At 42.0% G+C, this 25,700-nt stretch overlaps 1 protein-coding gene across 2 annotated transcripts in view; it reads right to left on the reverse strand.

Moving 5' to 3' along the window:
* ESR1 (estrogen receptor 1) overlaps nt 1-25,700 on the reverse strand; it is a 488,249-nt gene that overhangs the window by 30,258 nt on the left and 432,291 nt on the right. For both annotated transcript variants that reach the window (XM_060205321.1, XM_007516044.3), the window contains exon 7: nt 10,218-10,351. In XM_060205321.1, the coding sequence (XP_060061304.1) occupies nt 10,218-10,351 (134 nt within the window). The remainder of the gene's footprint in view (nt 1-10,217; nt 10,352-25,700) is intronic.

A 25,700-nucleotide genomic window follows, 5' to 3' on the forward strand; every position in this document is an offset into this window, starting at 1 on the left:
GACAGGGGGGAGAAGGTGATGTTTTACAAGTCCTGGTGCACGATGGTCGAGGACGAGCTAGGCAAGGGGTGAAAGTGTTTTGTGAAAACAGGAATTTTATACAGGTACCAATAACTGTATTTACTTTTGACTGCAAGTCATCAGTCCTGCGGGCTGGGTGGCGGTACACCTGGATGCACGTACATGTTGCAGCAGGTAAGGACCTGGGTTTGAGCCCCCAGTCCCTGCCTGCAGGGGAAAGCTTCACAAGTGGTGAAGGAGTGCTACAGGTGCCTCTCTGTTTCCCTATCTCCCCCTTCCTCTCAATTTTCGGCTGTTTCTATGCAGAAATAAATAAAAACAATAATTTTTTTTAAACAACTGTATTTTTATTAATGAGAAAGATAGGAGGAGAGAGAGAAAGAGCCAGACATCACTCTGGTACATGTGCTGCCGGGGATTGAACTCAGGACCACATGGTTGAGAGTCTAGTTCCTTAGCCACTGTGTCACCTCCTGGACCACTGACAATAAATTTTTTTAAATCATCAATTCTCCCAATGATAATAATAAAAGGCTATAAGATTTGTTTGAAGTTCAAGGCCAGGCTGGAGGAGCGAGGCTTTAAGCACTAAGCAGACTACCTAAAGGACTAAGTAAACCAGGGAGGAGACATTTACTAACTGTGCAGATCCACTTACCTCAAAATAATTTCAACAGACAGGTTCCCTGGAGAGGAAACGTGGAATTACAAAGGACTCAAGGGATAATATTATCTCTTCTGCTGTGACAGCAACAGGCATGGCTGACAATGTGCCTGTTTGTGATTTCCAAAGCCCACCCTTCTCAGAAACCATCCGTGATGGAGAAGGCTTCATCCTCTCTGTTTACAATCTACATGTCTCTAAGGTGTTCTTCTAAATATAGGAGCTCTGAATCACTGTCTTCCTTCTCAGTTGGAAAATAGAAACATCCCCAGTCTAATAATTAATGGGCAGAGTGCAAAGAATTCAGCTCTGAGTAAAAGAATTACCCTTTGTGATGAAAGCTTGATGAAATTAATCATGGAATAAGTGCTTCCTGAGCATTCAACAGAGGACAAAGGCTGGGCTGGGGGTCAGGAGTCTAATGGGCTCCCCAGAGGACCAGCTGGATGAAGATCCCAGGAATGAAGTGTGGGAGGTTCTAGGAGTGGGAGGATTCAAAGAATCTTGGTCAGAAAGAGGGTCCAGAAGGGGAAAACCAAACATTTACAGAGGATTCTAGATTTAGACAACATAATCTGACTTGTGATTTTTTTTTTTTTTTTCTGGGTCTTGAAAAATTCTCAGTGAAAGAGGACTGTTCAGAATGGGAGCTTAGTCTGAAGATTTATACATCTCGTAGGAATTAGGGTCAGGGGGAGCAAGGATGAGAGAAAAAGAGTTAAGTGTTGATGGAGGAGCACAAGACGGTGGGTCAGACCCTGCCCAAGGCGTTTTCACTGAGGTCGGCTGGTAGAAAGGCTCATGTTCAAAGCAGTATTCACTCATGAGATAGATTCCGTTCTGGGACTCTCTACTTACTGTTCAGTAGGAAGAGTACCAAAGTCTCAAGGAAGTAGTTAGGAGCTGAGCTCAGTCACTGATGGTACCCTTGAGCCCTCAAGGAGTTTGTAAGCACAGTGGGAGGCCATTCAACCAAAGCGCGCACAGCATTGAACTGGCCATATTTGAGCTGCATTTTCCCAAGAACGATGAGAAGAATTATCATAGGTCAAGGGTATACTGAGTTTTAGCAACTCATTACATATTACATCCAATTTTCCCAGGCAATTTTTCCCTTTTAATGGTTTGATATGGTCTCAATCCACAGTGCATTAAAAGGATGATATATATCACACACACACACACACACACACACACACACACACACACACACACACACACACACACACCATTCCATGATTCTCAGTCCTGGCCAGTAAATAAACATGTATGAAATAGTTGAACAGTACAGGGGCTGGGAGAGAGCTTAGTGAGTAAAGCTCATATCTGACTGTGCGTAAGGCCCTGGGTTTTCATCCTGGCACCACAAAGGAGCACCATGAAGAGCACTTCTTCTTCTTCTAGCGTTTGCCCTTCTTCCGGATGCCAGTCAACAGCGTTAGGTTGAGCCTGATGTCAAGTTTCGAGACCTCCTTTGAATCTGGAGAGGTGGCAGTCGTTGACTATGTGGGTCATAGTCTGTCTGGAGCTGCAGGGGCAGTTTGGGTCATCTCTGGCTCCCAGAAGAACTCCATGGATGCAAAGTGGTAGTGCAATACTGTTGTGATGGTGCTTCCCCTACCTCCCTCTTGTGTCTGTTTACTCCCCCTTTCTCTTCTCTTCTCTTCTCTTCTCTTCTCTTCTCTTCTCTTCTCTTCTCTTCTCTTCTCTCCTCTCCTCTCCTCTCCTCTCCTCTCCTCTCCTCTCCTCTCCTCTCCTCTCTTCTTTCTCTCTCTCTTCTGCCTCCAGGGTTAATTGCTAGGGCTCAGCGCCGATAATACGAAGCCACTGGTCCTGATAGCCATTTTGTTTCCATTTTATTGGATAGGAAATGTTGTGGCCCCAACAGGAATTGGGACTATTAGCATATGAATGATGTCAGCCTGAGCCTCGCTTCATTCCTGTCCCACATCTTGGAATCTGAGTCTATGCCCAAAGTTTGGCGTCATGCAAAGATTATAGCGGTTTTGAAACCAAAGAAAGACCCAACACTGGCCGCCAGCTATAGACCAATTTCTCTCCTCTCCGTGTGTTACAAACTCCTTGAGAGGCTGCTTCTGTCATGTATTTCTCATCTTACAGAGAAACTCCTATCACCCGCCCAAGCTGGTTTCCGCCCAGGAAGATCTACCTGCGAACAAGCCCTGGCCCTCTCAACTTACATTGAAAATGGATTCCAGAAGAATTTAAAGACGGGTGCTGTCTTTGTTGATCTCACAGCAGCCTATGACACGGTCTGGCACCGTGGTCTCCTAGTCAAGATCTCAAGATGCCTGCCTCCATGGGTGGCCAACACTATATCGTTTCTTCTCCAAAACAGAAGATTCCGGGTGCATCTGGGTGACAAGTCTAGCAGATGGAGACCTGTCTCAAGTGGCCTCCCCCAGGGCTCTGTTCTGGCTCCTACGCTATTTAATATTTACATCAATGACCTCCCAGAAACTTCTTCAAGGAAGTTCATCTACGCCGATGACATCTGCTGTGCAACTCAGGCATCCAAGTTCGATATCCTCGAGGAAACACTCACGAAAGACATGTCTCTGATATCTGATTACTGTAAAAAATGGCGACTAATCCCTAGCACTGCAAAAACGGTATCATCTGTTTTCCATCTACACCATGCCTCGGCCTCACGTGAGCTTAATGTGCAGCTTGGCGGTACGAGAATCCGGCATGAAGCCCAGCCAGTCTATTTTGGCGTTACTCTCGATCGCACCTGGTCATTTCACAAACATCTCATAAAAACTGCAGCAAAGGTGGGCGCGAGGAATAACATCATTGCAAGACTGACCAGCTCCTCATGGGGTGCGAGAGCTTCCACACTATGATCATCCTCTCTGGCATTATGCTATTCCACTGCAGAATACTGTGCCCCAGGATGGTTCCGTAGCCCCCATGTCCACTTGGTCGATTCCAAATTATATTCCTCCATGAGGATAATTTCTGGAACCATCCGTTCCACCCCGGTTCCATGGCTGCCAGTTCTTAGCAACATTGCCCCGCCAGATATTCGTCGGGATGCGGCATTATCTAAGTTCATTTCCCACGTCTACGCTCGACCGGACCTGCCAATATACGCGGATATCTTCGCCCACCCTGTCCAACGCTTGACGTCTCGTCACCCAATCTGGTCCCCTACACCTACACTGAACTTCTCTGTTCCAGACTCTTGGAAACAGAGTTGGCAGTCAGCTGAGGTCAAGAACAAACACCTCATCACAGACCCCTGCAAGCGTCAACCCGGCTTTGACCTAGCACGTTATGATTGGGCCCTCCTCAATCGCTATCGAACAGGCCATGGCTGGTGCGCCGCTATGTTCCATCGCTGGGGAGCCATAGACGTCCCGAACTGTCCCTGCAGCTCGAGACAGACTATGACCCACATATTCAATGACTGCCACCTCTCCAGATTCAAAGGAGGTCTCGAAACTTTACACCAGGCTCAACCTGACGCTGTTGACTGGCTACGGAAGAAGGGCAAATGCTAGAAGAAGAAGCCTGAGGCAGGACACACAGAGAAGAGAAAGTATAAAAGCACAAACTTGGAGCAGCTCAGTCTTTCTGGCTCTGCTTCATCTTGGTGGAGGTGCTCCAGGCAACTGCCATGGCTACTTCTCCTGGGAACTGAACACGTGTGACTCCGCTAGCCGGTGAACTCTTAAGACTCCCCTATAGCCATGAGCAACCTATACCTCTACTGATAATTGTTTATCTTATGGGACTAAACTTTTTATAACTATATTCAGACTTTATGAACTTAGCGTACTCTTAACCACTGATGATAAGTGCTTATTTTGCCTTTTGCCCTTTTCACACTAATAAAACTTTCTATTGTTTAAACCTGTTCTCAGTTCCCGCTGTGAATCCTTTTATGCACCAAAGCCCTAAAGCTAAGCTCCTTTCTAGTTACAGTTACAACAAAGACAGAGAGAAATTTTGAGGAGAGAGGTATATAGAGAGGGAGAGAGAGAGAGACACTTGTAGCTCTACTTCACTACTCGTGAAACTTTCCCTCTGCAGGTGGGGTCCAGGGGTTTGAACCCGGATTCTTGTGCACTGTAGCGTCTGCACCACTGCCTGGCCCCAAAGATGCATTCTTTACAGCAGTGTAAGCATCCCTGTTTGAGCCCTCCCACCTGCAGGGAGGTCGCTTCACAGGTGGTGAAGCAAGTCTGCAAGTGTCTATCTCTCCCCATCTCTGTCTTCCCCTTCTCTCTTAATTTCTCTCTGTCCTATCCAACAACAACAATAATGACAACAACAAGGGCAACAAAAATAGTAAAAAAAATGGCTTCCGGGAGCAGTGGATTCGTAGTGCAGGCACTGAGCCCCAGCGATAACCCTGGAGGCAAAAAAAAAAAGTCTATAGTTTGTAAGGAAAGAAGGGCATGCATGTATGTATAAAGAACCAATCCAGGTTAAAGTACAAACATTTGAAAAAAAAGCCCAAAAAACAATATGGATAGCCTGCCAACACCCATGTCCAGAGGAGAGGCAATTATGGAAGCCAGACCTCCCACCTTCTGCATCCCATAAAGACCTTTGGTCCATATTCTCCGAAGGATAAAGAATAGGGAAGCTTCCAATGGAGGGGATGGGATATGGCATTCTGGTGGTGGGAGTTGTATGGAAATGTATTCCTCTTATCCCACAATCTTGTCAATCATTATTAAATCACTACTAAAAATATATAAACCCTAAGATGGTGACATATCTTGATCTTTGGCACAACGTTCATAGTAAAGAACACTGTGAATGATGGATTGCTGACTACAAGAATGAATTGTCAGCCAGCTAACAGCTAGACTGTGTGATACTGGCTCTCGACTGTAATAGCTCAGGTAATTATGCCCATTCGGAATGTATGATGTCACAACACTCCTCAGATGCAAGGAGACCTGAACAGAGCCAGGAAGAATTCAGAGTGTTGGAGTTGTGAAGAACAACTGAGGGGAGATGACTCAGTGGCAGGTCAGCACCTTGCATACTTCAGGCTCTTGCACTGATCTCGGGGACCATGTGAGACATCAATATTGGTCAAGGAGATGGAACACCAAGGGTAACAATGGGGCTTTTTCCCCTTATCTCTCTCTCTCTCTCTTTCAAAATTAAATGAAAATCGTACTCGGGGGGCATGTGGTGGTGCACCTGATTGAGCACATATGTTACTATGTGCAAGGACCCAGGTTCAAACCCCAGGTCCCCACCTTCAAGGGAAAGCTTGCAAGTGATGAAGCGGGCCTGCAGGTGTCTCTCTGTCTCTCTCCCTCTGTATCTCCCTATTCCCTCTCGATTTCTGGCTGTCTCTGTCCAATCAAATAAAGATAATAATAATAAATAACTAAATAAATATTAAAAAAATCTTACTGGGGAGGTGGTTCATTGGTAGAACACACACACACACACATACACACACACACACGATGCTCAGGTGTGATCATATTCTGACATTAAAAACAAATAAACAAACATCCAAAAAAAATTCCCTTAAGTTATATAGAGTTGGAGGACCTTTAACCCTTTAACCCTGAATCCCTAGCTCTAGCTCTAACCCTTAATCCTCATCCTAAGGAAACCCCATCACTGAATCTCTAACCCTATTTCTCACTTTAGCTCTGATCTTCCTCCTCCATTTAGTTCTGGAGTTCTGCCTCCTAGCCCCCTCTCTCTGACAGCCCTTCCCTCCTTAGCCTTTTGTCCCGAGTTGGTCTTCACTGTTCCCATTTGCCCCACTCCTGAGTTCTGTCCAGTTGCTTCTCAGAATGCCTTGAGGCTGGCACTGATTTTGTTGAGGTCTTTTTGGGATTAATCAGGAATGCTCGTGGGGAGTGGAAAAATAGTGTATGTTCTGTGATCTATTCTAATTTATTACTCTTGCAAAGTGATGAATTCTGCTAAAATGAGAGAGAAGTCATAACTAATAACTCCCACTCCAGAAGCATGACTCGAAGGCTTCTCAGGAAAAATCTGGCATTTAGAAGATCTGTTTAAGACATCCAGGAAGACATTTCCTAGCAGGTCCTCAAACAACCTTTCAAATCCCCATGTACCTCTGCCCTAAACACAGACTCTGGAAGAGGAACTCAATGTGAGGCCTAATGCCATTTCTTCCAGACACTCAAGTCTAACAGTCCAGACAAGCGTCTTCTGCCTCAGGTCTCCCTTTTAATATAATTTTTTCTTTTTTAAATTATTTGATCTATCTGTTGAGTAGAGACAGCCAGAGATTGAGAGGGAGGGAGAGATAGAGAGCGAGAGAGAGACACACACACACACAGAAACCTACAGCAATGCTTCACCACATGTGAAATTTTCCCCCTGCAGGTGGGCAGCAGGGGCTTGAACCCGGATCCTTGCACAATGTAACATGTGCGCTCAAACAGGTGCACTACCACTGCCACCCCACAAGGGGAGACCAGAGGTATGAACCTGGATTCTCACACATGCTAACACACATAGTCTACCAGGTGAGCTACCACTGGATCCCTGGCTCCAGTCTTGAATCCAAGACTTTTGTATGAGGGTAGAAGTTTTTTTTTTTTTTTTTTTTCCTAGGATCTAAAAAGTTTTGGCCTATGAGTCTAGGATGTTGCTGACAAAATGGCTAACTTTTAAAAATACTTTTTTTTTTTTTTGGCCTCTAAAGTTATCACTGGGGCAGGGTGCCTGCACTATGGATCCACTGCTCCTGGAGGCCATTTTTTCCATTTTTATTGGATAGGACAGAGAGAAACTGAGAGAGGAGGGGGTGACAGAAAGGGAGAGAGAAAGATAGGCACCTGCAGACCAGCTTCACCACTTGTGAATCGACCCCCCTGCAGGTGGGGATCTGGGGGCTCAAACCAGGATCCTGGTGTGGATCCTTGCACTTCGTCCTACATGCGGTGAACCCAGTGGACTATCACCCAACCCCCTTAAAAATACTTCTTTACAAAACACTGTCACGAGACCAACATGAGTCACAGCAGAAAAGGTAATGTGGACAAAATGAATGTGACCACCAAGACTAGAACATCTATTTCTGTTGATCTTAGGATTCTAGCTAATTTCACTTCCCACCTGAGGTATTACTTCCTGGTTCAAGTGCAAAAGACAAGTCCCAACACTGGCCAAAGCTGTTTTCCCTGAAGGTAGCAGACTGCCTACATGCGTCATGCGATGTGGCAGTCTCCACACAAGAAGGGGCAGGTTCAGGACCTGGCACCGTGCAGCCGAGTGGCACTGCTCCCAGAACTCTCATCCACTAAAGAGCCATTGTGGGTTCTGGACCCTTCCCTGAACAGGACAAATGATGAAAATGAAAAGCACAATGTGTGTGAGTGGAAGCTGAAACTTGAATGAAGGGGTAATCACTTGCTTAGTGTGGAGGGCACTATTGCGTGGGCAACTTCACTCTGTGCGATTCAGGCTGCGCCTCATGCGACTGTGCAGATTTCCAACTGTCAGCTGATAAGGGAGGATGATTGTTGTGATAGGTTAAGATGTGACAGCCGTGACTAGCTCTGGTGGGGAGAAGAAGTGGGAAATTGGCGGGGGAGGTGGGAAGGAATCAGCATTCATCTGGAAGAGGACATCTGACAAAGAGAGGAAGTGGTGGTTCTCTGCCCAGGTGGTTGATATCCAAATGTAGTTCGTTTTCTGGGAAATGTATGACTACATCTAATGACATTAACAAGGCTGGAAAGCCTACTTAATGTGTGAGAGCCAAAGGCCCCAGGTTCAATCCCCAGCCTATCCACTAGCTAGATCTGAGGGGTATCTCTGTCTTTTTCATAAATATAAGTAAATGGAGTTTTTAAATATATATCTTATTTATTTTAATGAAAGACACCAGAACATTGCTCTACTGTAGCTAATGGTAACGGTGGGAATGGAATCTGGGTCCTCAGAACCTCAGATATGGAGGTCTTTTGCATAACCATTATGCTATCTCTCCAGCCCAAAGTATTTTATAAAAAGAAACTAAAGCTACGAGTCAGGGAGATGACTCGGTGGGTAGCAAGTTACCCAGCTGGCATACAAAGGATCCTGGGTTCCATCCTCAGCACTGCATTATGACAGCATAGTGCTCTCTCTCTCCTTCTCTCTTTCTTTTCTCTCTCTCTCTTAAAAATAATGAAAAAAAAATAAAAAAGGGGAATGAAATCTGAGTTAGACCTAAAGTGGAAAAAAAAATCCAAACATATTCTCAATATAAGAATGGGGTCTAAGCATGTGGTACATGAGGGTTAAAGGTCAAGGGTAAGCTGCTATGAAGCTGGTATCCAATTGCTAAGATAAGGGTCCCTCAGACTGGAGATCCAGGGCTTAGATCTAAATGCTTAGGAGGCTGGAGAAAGGTCAGGGCTGAGACACACTTTCCATGCTGAGACACACTTTCCATCTGGTCACCTGGAATGACTCTCTATATAACAAGCAGCCTCCAGGGAGAAAATAAATAAATAAAAAGATGCAAAGCTAGGTTTTCTCACATGAATTAATAAGAAACAATAGTAGACAACATAAACCACAGAGACTAAATGAAAATTTCTTGTAGCTGATCCATTTCACTGCATCCCATGTTCCTTAGTGTTCTAACCTAATTATTCTATCTCCTAGCGAATGGCATTCCCAATGGATTATTTTGGACCAGAAGTGTGTTCTGATTGAACAAGCCTGTTTCTTTAATCCCAAGAGCTTGTAGTTGATCATTTTTTAACAGAGCTTACTTACTTTTTAACATATGTAGCTCTCAACAGGTATACTGTCTACATCCATGTATCGTTTTAATATAACATCCCAATATTAAATAACACAAGTGGGGCTTGGTGGTGGCGCACCTGGTTGAGCGCACATATTACAATGCACAAGGACCCAGGTTTGAGCCCCTGGTCCCCACCTGTAGGGGGGAAGATTTGCAAGTGGTGAAGCAGGGCTGCAATGGTCTCTCTGTCTCTCTTCTCTATCTCTCTTTCCTCTTGATTTTTTACTGTCTCTAGCCAATAAATGAGTAGAGACGATAAAAAAATACATGTGCTTCAAGAAAAAGGTCACTTGGCTTATTGATTTTTAATTTTTAGTTGTCATACTTGGCCAGCCCTGTACCTCCTCCAAAAGTAATCTTCAATCACTATTGCTCCTTTGAAATGCACCTCAGTTATTTCATTCAACTTACGATTATGCTTTTGTAGTGAGTAGCTTGTTTCTGTTTGAAAATAAAAATGCTGGTTGGCCAAATAGCTCACTCAGATAGTGTGCTGCATTTAAATTTTGGTGCTGTGGTTGCTTTCATTCTTTTTCTGTATGCCTCTGCCACTCATTCACTCTATCTATCTGTCTATCTAGAAAATAGAAATGTCTTTTGGGGAGATAGGTCACATAGGATCCAGCTTTGGTCCCCAATACTACCAATAGCCAGAGCTGAACGGTGCTCTCGTTGAAAACATTAAGCAACAACAACAACAAAAGACAAACGTATAGCCCCATATTAAATTCTCTCATGTTCTCAACTCACCAGAATTCAGCAAAATAATGGACTTGAGGCATACAAACTCCTCTCCCTGCACGTTCATCATACGGAATCGAGACGAGGTCGCCAGCAGCATGTCGAAAATCTCCACCATGCCCTCTACACATTTCCCCTGGTTCCTATGAGAAAACAGAGAGTGGTCAACAACTGAAGGGAAGGCCGCTTTGCACAGGGCACAGCAAGGTTCACATTTAGAACAACCTGCTTCTGGATAAGTATAAAACACGTTACAATATCTATCAACCCTGCAAGCCACTTCTTTTCATGATGCATGAGTTCATTTGACTCCCAGGAGATAAGAAAAAGACCTTTCATCAAGAAAATAATTTCATATCAGATTCTTAGGAGAGATGCTGGCTTAAATTTTGCCATGCAAAATATAAATATGATGTTTTCCCCGGGTAATTGGTTTTGTTGTGTATCTAAAAGATAAATGCATAGGGCACATCAGCATATCTGAATTGTCCCACTGGGGCAATCATGAGTGAGCAGGAATGTAAAGGTGAGGTGTTGTGCCTTGTGATGGAAAGCCCTGCTGTCCAGTGTTGGATCCCAGCTAGTGCCCTGACCTGCAAGGTGAGAGTTCAATTCCCTTCCCCCTGTCGTTGAACTGTATAGTAAGCATACTGGACAACAAAAGAATGGGTGAACCAATGAGTACAAATGATTGCTGAGTATCTGATATTGGGGGGGGGGTGTCTTCATTTAAATGTTCTGTGTTATTTCAGTGATGTCCATACTCCCAGCAGGATAAAGGATAAGGAAGATATCAAGGAAGAATATTGGATATGGAGTTCTGGGGGTGGGAATTGTGTGAAAATGTACCCCTCTTGTCCTATAGTCTTGTCAATATTTCTATTTTATTAATAAAAATTTACACTCTTTACCCCACCTTAGATGGAGCTTGAAGGAATCATGTGAAGTGAGATAAGCCAGAGATGAGTATGGGATGATTGTACTCATAAACAAGAGTGGAGAAAGACCAGGAAGGGAAATACAAAGCAGAATTTGGATGCGGTTTGGAGTACTTCACCAAAGTAAAGGACTCTGGCAGGGAAGGGTAGATTTTTCAGGTCCACTGAAGGGGAGTGAGGATAGGAAATGGTGTTAAAGTATACTCCCATTAACTCAGAATCTTATGAATATTATTTATTCAATACTTCAGGGGAAAAATACATTCTACTGACTGGCTGGCAAGATAACTCACTTAAGAATACACATCTTCTTGGTCAAACACCCACTACCACCCTGGAGGAAACTTCTGTGCTGTGGTATCTTTGCCTCTCCTTCTGTTTCTCTCTATCTGAAGACGTCAGTTCAGAGTGATGAAGCATGACAGCAAAAAAAAAAAAAAGTATGCTCTGTTCTCTAACAGGAAGACATTATCAGTGGTTTCAGCAAAGGTGTGTGTGGGGGGATACACAGTTATCCTTAAACAAGAAAAGCAGTCAAGAAGCTATTTTTTCTTGTTCCAGTGTTGCATTTTGTAAAGGGAAGCCATTTTCTTTTCTTATTTATTTATTTTTTAAAAAGTATTTATTTATTAGAGAGAGAGAGAGAGCCCAGAGCACTCAGCTCTGCCTTGTGGTGGTGCTGGGGATTGAACTTGGAACCCCAGAACCTCAGGCATAAAATCCCTTTGCATAATGATTATGTTGTCTGCCCAGCCCCACCCCCTCATGGGAGGCCATTTTCTTTCTAGGTAAAAAAAAAAGAAGAAGAAGAAACAAGGAGGAAAATGTTTGGTAGCTTCAGCTTTTAAAAATAACGACTCCTAGCCAAAATAGAGAAATGTTCCTTTCTCAGTATAAAGTCCCATGTTTACTTAACAGACTTCAGGCCAGCAGGGGAGGCGATCTCAGTGTGGGAGGGAGCCTGCCTCCACCTGCTGTGAGCAAAAGTTCAGCTCAGAAACTGATAAAAGTGAAATCTGTGCCATCCGCCTTTCTTCTAGTCTCTCTTCAACTCCCCCCCACACACTTCTCCATTAAAAGCTGGTTCTTACTGCTTCTGGCAAAAGTGTCTTCTTCCCAACTCTTCTTATCAGATAACCTGCTATTTCTAGCCAGGAATGACTGAAAACCCCTGCTTTCAAGCACAATATAGAGGGTCACAGCTTGAGGCCCTGATCCAGGTCAGATTCACAGATCTCAGTTCAGTGCTCCCTCTGTGAATGCACGGTTTCTTTAAAAGGACAGGACCAGATCTAAATGCATAGCTCCATAGAGAGATTATGCTGGGGAACACTGTGACTTTAAGCTCTCCTGTGAGCCCCTGGTTAAGATCAGATTCACAGCTCTCAATGCAGTGCTCCTTCTGTGAGTGCATGGTTTCCTTAAAAGGATATGGCAAAAATGTCTAGTGTTTAGCTCCATCGAGAGATTTAGCTGGGAAGCTCAGTGGCTTTAAGCTCTCTTGTGAATACAAGTGCCTTGTGTCTGCAGTTGTGATTCTTGGGGTGCGTGTGTGTGTGTGTGTGTGTGTGTGTGTGTGTGTGTGTGTGTGCATGCGCATGTGTGTTTGAGCGTGAGCACGTGTGCATGTGTTTTGGGGTCAGGTGTGGTGGGGTGGAGAAGATTTATGGCAGCTGGGTTGCAATTTCCTAAGCAGAGCTATCAGAGTCTAAAAGAAATGTGAGGATAACAGTAAGTTGCTTTGCCATGTGCACAACACAGGTTTGAGCCGCTACCTCACTGGAGGAAGCTTTGGTGCCGTGATCTCTTTCTCTCTCTCTCTCTCTCACACTCTTTCCCCTATTGTCTCTACCTAAAGCAATACAACAAAAACAAAAAGAATGTGATGAGGATCTTTCCATAAGAAAGAGACCTAGGTCCTTCTGAGATTGGGGTGGAGGGATATCACATTGGTCTCAAGTCTTCAGCCCACTTGCCATTTATGTAATGCATAAAATTGCTATGCATCGGAGATGTTGCAGGTGCTTTTGGTAAATTAGTAGCACAATGGCTGGACTGAAATGATTGGCAGAGCCTTTGCTATGTGTGGTACTCTCCTTGAGTAATCCCAAGAAGGCCAAGCTTGCTGATGAGCTGGTAAACAGATGATGTGCCACTCCACGATCAGATTCCAGTCACCATGGGATTGGGAAGTTAGGCAAACACTTGCTACCTGCCCAACACAGACCAGCTCTATGTTTTTGTTTCACAGAGGTCATTATACAGTGAGGCTGGGCTTCATTTTCAAAATCCTGCCACACTATCATCTACTAGCTTCCAGGAGACAATTAGACTTGTGCATTTACCTCACTCTCAGCTGGGACAAATCCATCAACCACCTCAGAAACAGGATGGCTGCTGAGAATCTAGAGGGAATCGACAGTGCAGCTAGATTAGTATAAACCCACGAGGCACTCCTGAGGCTGAGAAGCACACCGGGGTATAGGAGACCAGACTCCATTGTCGACGGAAGTGCAGATTCAGTCATGGAGCAGGTGTAATTTCCCAAGCAGACCAGCCTTTGTCCCCCACTGTGAGACGTGACTCATGCAGCCACGAAAACTCCTCCACCTATTACACCAATCTGGAGATCAGAGCACCTCAGAATCCCCTTGTGGGGATACTCTGATGTGGCCCAGATCCTCTGCAAAGATGGCACATTCACAGTAAAGTCGTGGAGAATGGGAAAGAACCACAAAGAACATTTGTTGATGGCCCGGGTGGAATATTTCTCTTTTATGAACACAGTAGTTCTTTTTCCTTATTTTTTCCTTCTTCTTCCAGAAACCCTACAGTACTTACTTATTCCTGCACATAGGAAATAAAGAATCCTAATGAGGGCATGCAGATCAAACCTGCACTTGCATATCTTAAAAAAATAATCTCACAAAATGTAGCTATCCAGAGCCTCTCTGTGGATAAAATAACACCAGCATACAAGAAAACCGAGAAAATCTGAGCCATCTACCCAAGATATCTGATTAACCAGCTTAAAAAAAGATAAATAAAAGTACAACATGCCTAGGAGAAAAAAAAAAAAAACCTCATAAATTAAAATGCAGGTTAAAATCAACAGTGGCAGATTTATATTTAAAGAGCTTCCAGAGCTACAAATCTCTCAGCATATGCACTGAAATCTTGAAACTCTGTAAATATTTACATAACTAAGAGATGTACAAAGAAAACTCTTGATGTGTCGAACAAAATTCTGATGTGGCAAGTTACAAGCGTTAGATATTGAGAGATGCAGTACTTGGATGCCTATATCTGAACACCACTCACTGGAAATGAAAACAGAACTCTAGAACTCAAGTATTAGGGATCCAGTCTTGACACCATAACTTACCAATAGAATGACCTTGAACCCTGTTACTTAAACTCTCTGTGTCTGAGTGAGCCTACAGACAAAATCACCCACATTGAACTGTATGCTAGAAGAAGGAGAAGGAGAAGGAGAAGGAGAAGGAGAAGGAGAAGGAGAAGGAGAAGAAGAAGAAGAAGAAGAAGAAGAAGAAGAAGAAGAAGAAGAAGAAGAAGAAGAAGAAGGGAAGGAAGGAAGGAAGGAAGGAAGGAAGGAAGGAAGAAAGAAAGAAAGAAAGAAAGAAAGAAAGAAAGAAAGAAAGAAACTGGTACTAGAAGTAAAGAACTGGCATCAAAAAAACAGATGTCTACTTCTTAATGCCAAGCAGCATGAAAACGAGACAGGAAGCCAGAGAGCCCTGATACGACACTCAAAACATTTGGAGACAGTGTGGTCAGAAATAAATTGGAAAGCAGACTCTGCATCTGGAGAGTGGACAGAGAGAGTCAAAAATGATGATGGGCAGCACTTCTTCTTCTAGCGTTTGCCATGGGCAGCACTGTGATGCTAACTCTGTAATTTATTACATGAGAGAAGTATGGTAGGGCAAGAAACAAATGATTCCTTGTTAAATGAGATAAATCAGAAAAAAGAAGGATGGCCTCACGGGGCTACAGAATAGCAGCAGCTGTGTTTCTCTCCTCTCCTCAGTCAACTAGAAATATCAAAGATCACCTGAGAATGCAACAAGACAAGACTGGACTACTTTGGGGACCCACCAAGTCATGGATGAGTGCAAACACATGTGGCTTATGGACAGAGAGGGGTCTAAGGCGAGATTACTGAGGCTAAAGCCTGTATCTACTTCCAAGCAGCTGGTAACAGTCCAGTTTGCCAGTTGAGGTGCCACCTCCAGTCTGTTTTACCAACAAAAAGACTGCTGAAGGGAGGAGAGGACTTGCCTAAGGATCACCAAATTCAACTGTGGTTCTCCACTGCTACTATCCCTTGGAAGTTGGAGCAGCAGTGGGGAGAGCCTAAACTTCCATGAGAGGCAGGAGAGGGCAGAGAACTGACCTGGAAACTCAGGAGAAGATCTACACCCTGGTGGGACAGAGGTGGGGCTGTATAGTGAGCATATCGTTCTCCTGATGAATTGGAAGATACAGTGAATAATTGCCTCAGAACCCACAGAGTAAACAGGATTTGTTTAGGAATGCACAGGGTCAAGGATTGCTGCCAAGCTTGGCTCTAGCTGTTGGCAGAGCAGCTGAATTGAGCCTGGGGCTTTGGATCTTTGGGGCATGGGAGTATCTTTGCATAACCACTGTGCTATCCCTTCCCCAACCTGCTTTATCTCTTGTTCAGGAGTGAGTGATTAAGCTAAAAAAAAAAATGAAAAAAAAAAAAAGCCTACTTATAGTTAAAAATCCCTCAGGCTATCATAGCCTACAGGGAAGAAAAAGAACAAAAGAGGTTTTAAAAGCCACTGTGCTTCAACTCAGGGATAGAGATAACAATGAAACAACTATTAATTTTCACAACTGTGATCTCTTTAAGTATCTCATTTAGACACAAGTCAGTCCAGTCAAGAGTTATTAGTGGAATGAATTGTACTGAGAGAGGGAGCTCATAACACACTGTATACAATGTTTAAATCAAGAAAAAACATTAGAGAAATGAACCAGGACAAAAGACCATCTAAACCCCTGCAAAGGTAGAAGCACATAAGAATAAGGACATAAGAATAAGGACAACATCAACAATTGAGGCATTAGTCACAGGAGTGAGGAAAGCTCTTGAGAGTAATATCATCATAAATGGGGAAACAACAAAAGAGACTCTGAAAGAAAACACTATCTCATGGTAATTAAAGAGCTGGAAGCTGAAATAGCTGAGCTAAGAACACAACTAACTGAACAAGCTAATACAATATCAGAACTGGGTAACTAAAGAGCTGAACTACAGAAAACAACAGAGGAGAGAGAAGAGAATAAATAAGGCAGAAATCATAATTAGCAAGACTGAGGACAAATTAGAAAAAACTAAGAGAGAAGTAAGAAATCTCAAAAAGAGACTAAGAGATATTGAAAACAAGAAAAGAGACATGTGCGATGACTTCAAAAGAAGTAATATATGCATTAATGGCTTACCAAAGGTAGGAAGAGAGGGAGAGAAAGAAGAAACTATTTTTTAGTGCATAATAGCTGAGAATTTCCCTCATTTAGACAACATAAAAGACATAAAGGGTCAAGAAGCCCAGAGGGTCCCAAACAGAATTAACCCAACTTAAGACACATCATATTTATAATGAAAAGGAATAAAGATAAAGCAAGGATCCTGAAGGCTACAAGAGAAAAACAGAGTCACCTACAGAGAAAATCCACAAAATTAGCAGCACATTTCTCCACACAAACACTACAGGCCAAAAGAGAATGGCAAGATATCTATCGAGTATTCAATGAAAAAGGCTTTCAACCAAGACTACTGTATCCTGCTAGACTGTCATTCAGACTACATGGAGGCATAAAAACTTTCTCAGACAAGGAACAGTTGAATCAACTATCACCAAGCCTTCCCTGAAAGAACTTCTGAAACTCCTATAAACAATCAGATCACTATAAATATGCCATCTATCAGAACACTCTAAAAATATACATTAAAATATCTTCAATCTTTGATATCAGTAAATTTCAATGGCCTTAATCTACCTATTAAAAGGCACTAAGTAGGAAGATGGATCAGAAAACACTACTCAACAATATTTTGACTTCAGGAAACCCACCTAACTCAACAAGACAAACATAGACTCAGAGTGAAAGGATGAAAACCTACCATACATGCCAATGGACCACAAAAAAGGGCAGGAACAGCTATTCTCATATCTGATATGATATAACTTAAAGTAAATAAAATTCAAAAAGATAGGGATGGACATTACTTAATGCTCAGTCAATCAAGAGGAGTTAATGATATCTATGCACCCAGTGAGAGACCAACCAAACACATCAAACATATACTGAAAGAGCTACAGCAAGATATTAATAGAAACACAGCAATAGTAGGGGACTTCAACAACCCACTCTCTCAGCTTGACAGATCATCCAGGCAGAAAATCAATAAAGAAATGAAGGAGCCAAGTGAAGAGATAGATAAACTAGAACTACTGGACATTTTCAGAGTCATTATCCCTAAGAAACTGGAATACACATTATATTACAATCCACATAGGTCATTATCAAGAAGAGACCATATGTTAGGCCACAAAGACAACATCAGCAAACTCAAGAGCACTGAAATCATCCCAAACATCTTCTCAGACCACAGTGGAATTAAATGAACACTTAAGAGTAATCAAAAAATTAGTAAAAGTACCAAAATATGGGAAACCAACAGAACGCTACTTAACAACTACTGGATCAAAGAGGAAAATAGGAATAAATCAAAATGTGTCAAGAGTTCAAAGGAAATGAAGAAACAAACTGTCAAAATTTTTGGACACAGCTAAGGCATTACTGAGAGGGAAGTTCATATCCATACAAGCTCACATTAGGAAAGGAGAAAAACCTCAAATAAACAACCTGATTGCACACCTTAAAGACTTAGAAGAACAGAGGTACCCTAAAGCAACCAGAAGGACTGAAATAACTAAAGTTAGGGCAGAAATAAATAACACTGAAAATAAGAAAACCATACAAAAGATCAATGAAATTACAGATGCCTTATATATGACAAAGGGGTCAAATCTGCCCATTGGGGAAAAGAAAGTATAACAAATGGTGTTGGCAGAATTAGACAGCCACATGTAGAAAAATGAAGCTAGACCACCAATTAACACCACACACCAAAACCCACATGGTCATATCAATAGGTAAAGAGAAAGCCTTTGACAAAATACGGCATCCCTTTATGATAAAAAATGCTACAAAAATGGGAATAGATGGAAAATTCCTGAAGATAGAGGAATCTATATATAGCAAACCTACAGCCAACATCATATTCAATGGTGGTGAACTGGAAGCATTTCCCCTGAGATCAGGTACTGGACAGGGCTGACTACTATGACTATTATTATTCATTATAGTGTTGGAAGTTATTGCCACAGCAATCAGGCAGGAGCAAGGAATTAAAGGGATACAATTTGGAAGAGAAAAAAGTCAAACTCTCCCTATTTGCAGATGACATGGTAGTATACATAGAAAAATCTAATGAATACAGCAGGAAGCTTTTGGCAATTATACAGTAAGGTGTCAGGATACAAAATTAACATACAAAAGTCAGTGTCATTCCTTTATGCAGACACTAAGTTGGAAGAAGAAGAAATACAGAAATCTATTCCTTTTATTATAGCAACAAAAACAATTATGAAAATTATGAGTCACTACTTCAAGGAAACAGAAAAAGACACAAAGAAGTGGAATGATATTCCATGTTCATGGGTTGGAAGAATTAACATCATTAAAATGAATATACTACCCAGAGCCATATAAAAATTTAATGTAATCCCCATCAAGATCCCAACCAAAATTTTTAGGAGAAAAGAACAAAAACTACAAACATTTATCTGGAACCAGAAAAGACATCGAATTGCCGAAACAATCTTGAGAATAAAGAACAGAACTGGAGGCATCACACTCAGATCTCAAAGTCTATTATAGGGCCACTGTCATCAAAACTGCTTGGTACTGGAACATGAATAGACACACTGACCAGTGGAACTGAATTGAGAACCCAGAAGTAAGGCCTCACACCTATGGACATCTAATCTTTGATAAAATGTGCCCAGACTATTAAATGGGGGAAAGGAGAGTCTCTTCAACAAATGGTGTTGAAAAAAAATTGGTTGACACATGTAGAAGAATGAAACTGAACCACTATATTTCACCAAGTACAAAAGTAAATTCTAAGTGGATCAAGGACTTGGATGTTAGACCAGAAACTATCAGATACTTAGAGGAAAATATTGGCAGAACTCTTTTTCATCTAAATTTTAAAGGCATCTTCAATGAAATGAATCCAATTACAAAGAAGACTAAAGCAAGTGTAAACCTATGGGATTACCTCAAATTAAAAAGCTTCTGCACAGCAAAAGAAATCATTACTGAAACAAAAAGACCCCTCACAGAATGGGAGATCTTTACATGCCACACATCAGAAAAGAGGCTAATTTGCAAAATATATAAAGAGCTCACCAAAACTCAACAAGAAAATAAATGACCTCATCCAAAACACATACACACACACAAACAGACAGACAGACACACACACACACACACACACACACACACACACACACACACAAACTTTCTTAGCCACTCATCTTTCATTGGATAACTGGGTTACTTCCAACTGTGCACACATTTTGTACACAGATTACTATCCAGTGGAGGTATCTTCCTCTGAAGGTGACCTTCCCACTTGGGAATCTAGGATCCTTCCTACCTATTTTCTCCTTGTCTAGGTCACAGAAGTGTCTTTATTTTGCTGTCTCTCTATTCCTCTCTTTTTCTCTGCCTTTAGCCTTCTATCAACAAAGAAAAAGAGAATGGTTATTTGGAAAATCAGTAGAGTTACGAGGCATTGAGCTCCAGCCATAACCCTATTAAGGAAAAGGTAAACATCCGACGGAGTCACATGACAAGTCAATGGGAGAAATGTACACTGCTTCTTTTTAATTTTTTTTTTCTTGTCACCAAGGTTATTGTGGGGTTTGGTGCTGGGACTCCAAATCCACCACTCTCAGTGGCCATTTTTTTTCTATTTTGTTTTGATAGTACAATGAGAAATTGAGAGGGGACGGAAAGATAGAGGAGAAAGACAGACACCTGCAGGCCTGCTTCACTGCTTATGAAGTGTCCCCCATGCAGTTAGGGAGCAGGGGTGCAAACCTGGGTTTTTTTTTTGGCATAGTAGTGTGTAAGCTTAACCACCTGGCCCCCAGTATATTGCTTCTTTTTAAAAAAATTTTATTTTATTTATTTATTCCCTTTTGTTGCCCTTGTTGTCTTATTGTTGTAGTTATTATTGTTGTTGTCATCATTGTTGGATAGGACAGAGAGAAATGGAGAGAGGAGGGGAAGACAGAGAGGAGGAGAGAAAGATAGACACCTACAGACCTGCTTCACTGCCTGTGAAGCGATTCCCCTGCAGGTGGGGAGCCGGGGTTCAAACCGGGATCCTTATGCCCATCCTTGTGCTTTGCGCCACCTGCACTTAACCCGCTGCACTACAGCCCGACTCCCATTATATTGCTTCTATGGTAAAGTCAAGCAGCAATAGGTGCAGGTTTCCCCCTGTAGCTTATGCTTTGATAAGAGTTTGGAATGTTACCACTCATTTATTTGAAAATATTTTGAGCCATGCTTTCAGATAGTAGGAAACATTTGTATGCCTTTACCAGTCTTGTTTCACATGTACATGAATGAAGATTATTATCTGGACCCCATAGAGGGAAGAACCAGAGGCCAGAAGAATTCAAGGTCCCTGAATAGAATGGTCACCTAGTAGTAGAGAGGGTATCATTGAATCTGGAGAGTCAACTTCAGGAAGAGGGAATGGAGACTCCATGCATGAGTGTAGAGAGAGGGAGGGTTGGGGGAAGTGGGAAAGAAAAAAATATCTTGGAGAGATGCAGCCTAAGAAGAGTATGAGCCAGTAGGAGACACCCAAGAAGAGCAGGGTCATCAATCACAAGTTCAGAGGAAACAGGAAGTACAGAATGACTTGTAGTAATAACTTAGAGGAGTCAGTTGCAAAAGATAAACTATGGATTTGTGTGACATAAAGATATGAGACTCTGGCTTTTTCTTCCAGTGTAGGGTAGACTGGGTACAAAAAGTAATGGCAATAGACTTCTGATAGATCCCTCTCTCTACCATCACTGGTCACACCCATTGGGAAGGTTATTACAAACGCTTTTGTAGGCTTATTCAGCACCATACCTTCACTATGAAATGGCATGGTACAGAATGTCCCACTCTCTCAAGGGTGGCTGGGTCATCCTACTCTACAATTCGAGGAAAACTAGCTCTGAAATGAACATACCCTAGAATGTTCTCAACTGTGAGTTTGTACTGTGAGCTCAGTCTGACAGAAATTCAGAGGTTGTTCAGGCTCCCATTCTAAATGTGAATGGATATGGGCCCAATGTTAGATCATTGTGTTAAATCATTGTGGTTAATTGCATTCAAGTATCTTTTTTTAAGCCTGTGAGCAACTATCTGCCCTAGTCCTGCTTCCTAGTTCTACTCTCCACTCTGACACTATCTTCCCAGACAATATTTCTAGATCATTTCCATGTGAGCTATTAAGCTCAAGCAAAGACTTTTAAAACACAGGCTCCAGGAAAATTCCTAAAATAGACTTTGTATCTTTCTTTACCCTATGGTCTCAACATTCATCTGCTCTATTCCTACTTTATGGTTCCTGTTTATTAAGCATTTTGTCTTGCTTTCCACCTCACTGCATTTCAGCTGCCATTTTCCAGATGCTGCTATGACTCTATCCTGACTTCCCTGGGCAGACAATCTTACCAGTGCTTCCTGGAATTTCACCTCTCCAGAGCCCTACCCCACTAGAAAAGGCAGAAACAGGCTGAGAGTATGGATCGACCCACTGACACCCATGTCCAGCAGAGAAGCAATTACAGAAGTCAGCACCCCATAAAGAATTCTGGTCCATATTCCCAGAGAGAAAAACAATAGGGAAGTTTTCAATGGAGGGGATGGGACACAGAACTCTGGTGGTGGGAACTGTATGGAATTCACCCCTGCTACAGCTATACCCCTTACAATCTTGTAAATCAATATTAAATCACTAACAAAAAGTAAAACAGGACTTCCAGAGGCAGGGCTATGAGCAGCAGCAGATCTCTTTCTCTCCTCTCCTCTCCTCGCCTCTCCCAGATAAACTAGGATTACCAAAGGAGACCACCTGGGACCAAAACGAGACAGGACTAGAATGACTACAGGAACCCACCAGGTCACCGGTGAGTGCAAACACGTGTGGCTGGTGACAGAGAGGAGCCTAGGGAGAGATTAAGTGGCTGGTAATAGTCCAGCAGTTTGTCAGTTGAGATACCACCTCCAGTCTGTTCAACCAACAAGGGGACAGCTGAGGGGAGGAGAGGACTCCCCGGAGACTCACCAAGTGTAACTCTGGGTCTCCATTGCTACTGCCCTCAGAATCTGGAGCAGCAGCAGGGAGGGACACCAGGGCACAGAGATCTAGCCAGGAAACTCAGGTGAAGACCTATACCTCGGTGGCATAGTGGTGCGGTTGTGAAAGTCTCTTTGCATAACCACTGGGGTATCTCTGCCACACCCTGCTTTATCTCTTGATCAGGAGTCAGTGATTAAGGTAAGAAGCCTACTTGTAGTTTAAAAGCCCTCAGCCCTCCCATAGCCTACAGGGAAGAAAAAGAAAAAGAGGCTTTTAAACCACTGAGCTCCAACTCAGGGATTAAAATACTATTGAAACAACTACTAACTTACACCACTGTGAACCCTTTAATTACCTTATTTAGAAACAAGTTAATCCAGGCAATAGTGATCAGTAATTTGAAAAGTACTGAGAGAGGTAACTCATAACATAATATATAAAATGGTTAAACCAAAAAGAAGAAATAATGGAGAAACAAAACAGGACAAGAGTCCAGCTAAAAGCCCCCCAAAGGGTGAAGAACAAAATAACGAGTTCAACATCCAAACGCTAGCTAAGGAAATAATCACAGGAGTGAGTAACGAGTTTGAAGAGTTTGAAAGAACTGTAATCAGAAATACAGGAACAACAAATGAGACTCTGGAAGAAAACACTAATTATCTCAAGGTTATTAGAGAGCTGAAAGCTGAAATAGCTGAGCTAAGAACACAACTAGATAAACAAAATAAAACAGTATCAGAACAGGGTAACAAAACAGATGAACTCCAGAAAACAGTAGAAGGCAGAGAGAATAGAATCAATGAGGCTGAAGACAGAATTAGCAAGATCGAGGATGAATTAGAGACAACTAAAAAAGAAGTAAGAGATCTCAAAAAGAGATTAAGAGATGCTGAAAACAACAACAGAGACCTATGGGATGACTTCAAAGGAAACAATATACGCATTATTGGCTTACCAGAGGAAGAAAGAGAGGGAGAGGAAGAAAGCATTCTTCAGGCCATAATAGCTGAAAACTTCTCTAGTCTAGACAACATCAAAGACATAAAGATTCAAGAAGCCCAGAGGGTCCCAAACAGAATTAACCCAGACTTAAAGACATCAAGACACATCATACTTAAAATGGAAAGAAATAAGGATAAAGAAAGGATCCTCAAGGCTGCAAGAGAAAAACAGACTCACCTACAGAGGAAAACCCATAAGATTAGCAGCAGACTTCTCCACACAAACACTACAGGCCAGAAGAGAATGGCAAGATATCTATCGAGTGCTCAATGAGAAAGGCTTTCAACCAAGAATTCTATATCCTGCTAGACTGTCATTCATACTAGATGGAGGCATCAAAACCTTCTCAGACAAGCAACAGTTGAAGGAATCAACTATCACCAAGCCTGCCCTGAAAGAAGTTCTGAAAGGTCTTCTATAAACAGTCAGACCACCATAAATAGGTCATATATCAGAACACTCTAAAACTCTACAAGAATGGCGTTAAAATATTTTCAATCTTTGATATCAATAAATGTCAATGGCCTGAATTCACCTAGTAAAAGACACAGAGTAGTAAGATGGATCAGAAAATACAACCCAAAAATATGCTGTCTACAGGAAACCCACCTAACTCAACAAAACAAACACAGACTCAAAGTGAAAGGATGGAAAACTATCATACAAGCCAATGGCCCACAAAAAAGGGCAGGAACAGCTATTCTCATATCTGACATGATAGACTTTAAAATAGATTAAGATTAAAAAAGATGGACACTACTTAGTGCTCAGAGGATCAGTCAATCCAGAGGACTTAACAATTATTAACATTTATGCACCCAATGAGAAGCCATTTAAATACATCAAATTTCTACTGAAAAAGCTACCAAAATATATTAACAGCAACACAGTCATAGTAGGGGACTTCAACACCCCACTCTCTCAACTTGACAGGTCATCCAGGCAGAAAATCAATAAAGACATAAGGGAGCTAAATGAAGAGATAGATAAACTAGAACTATTGGACATTTTCAGAGTCATGCATCCCAAGAAAATGGAATACACATTTTGCTCAAATCCACATGGGTCATTCTCAAGGATAGACCATATGTTAGGCCATAAAGACAGCATCAACAAATTCAAGATCATTGAAATCCCAAGCATCTTATCAGAACACAGTGGAATTAAACTAACACTTAACAGTCAACAAAAGTCTAATTACTATACTATTACAGTCCCAAAATGTGGAAGCTCAATAGTACACTTCTTAAAAACTTTTGGGTCAACGAGAAAATCAATGAAGAAATCAAAATGTTTCGAGAGTTCAATGAAAATGAATACACAAGCTATCAAAATATTTGGGACACAGAAAAGGCAGTACTGCGAGGGAAGTTCATCGCTATACAAGCACATATTAGGAAACAAGAAAAAGCACAAATAAACAGCCTGATTGCACATCTTAAAGACCTAGAAGAAGAAGAACAAAGAGCCCTAAAGCAACCAGAAGGACAGAAATCACTAAATTTAGGACAGAAATAAATAACATTGAGAATAAGAAGACCATACAAAAGATCAACGAAAGTAAATGTTGGTTCTCTGAAAGAGTAAACAAAATCGACAAACTTTTAGCCAGACTCACAAAACAAAAAAGGGAGAAGACCCAAATAAATCAGATACTAAATGAAAGAGGAGATATCACAACATGCACTGCAGAAATTCAACATATCATGCTTCTATAAACAATTATATGTCACCAAGCTAGAGAACCTGGAAGAAATGGACGATTTCCTAGATACCTACCAACTTCCAAAACTGAGTAAAGAGGAAGTGGATAACATGAACAGGCCCATCACAGCTAATGAAATTGAAACAGTTATCAAAAATTTTCCCAAAACTAAAAGTCCTGGACCAGATGGTTTTACAAATGAATTCTACAAAACCTTAAAAGAAGAACTTGTACCTCTACTTTTAAAAGTCTTCCAGAAGACTGAAGACACTGGAGTACTCCCTGCCAGCTTCTATGAAGCCAACATCACTCTGATACCAAAAGAAGACAGGGACACAAACAAAAAA

The sequence above is a fragment of the Erinaceus europaeus genome, chromosome 13 (assembly GCF_950295315.1).
Source record: "Erinaceus europaeus chromosome 13, mEriEur2.1, whole genome shotgun sequence".
In the NCBI taxonomy this organism is placed as follows: Eukaryota; Metazoa; Chordata; class Mammalia; order Eulipotyphla; family Erinaceidae; genus Erinaceus; species Erinaceus europaeus.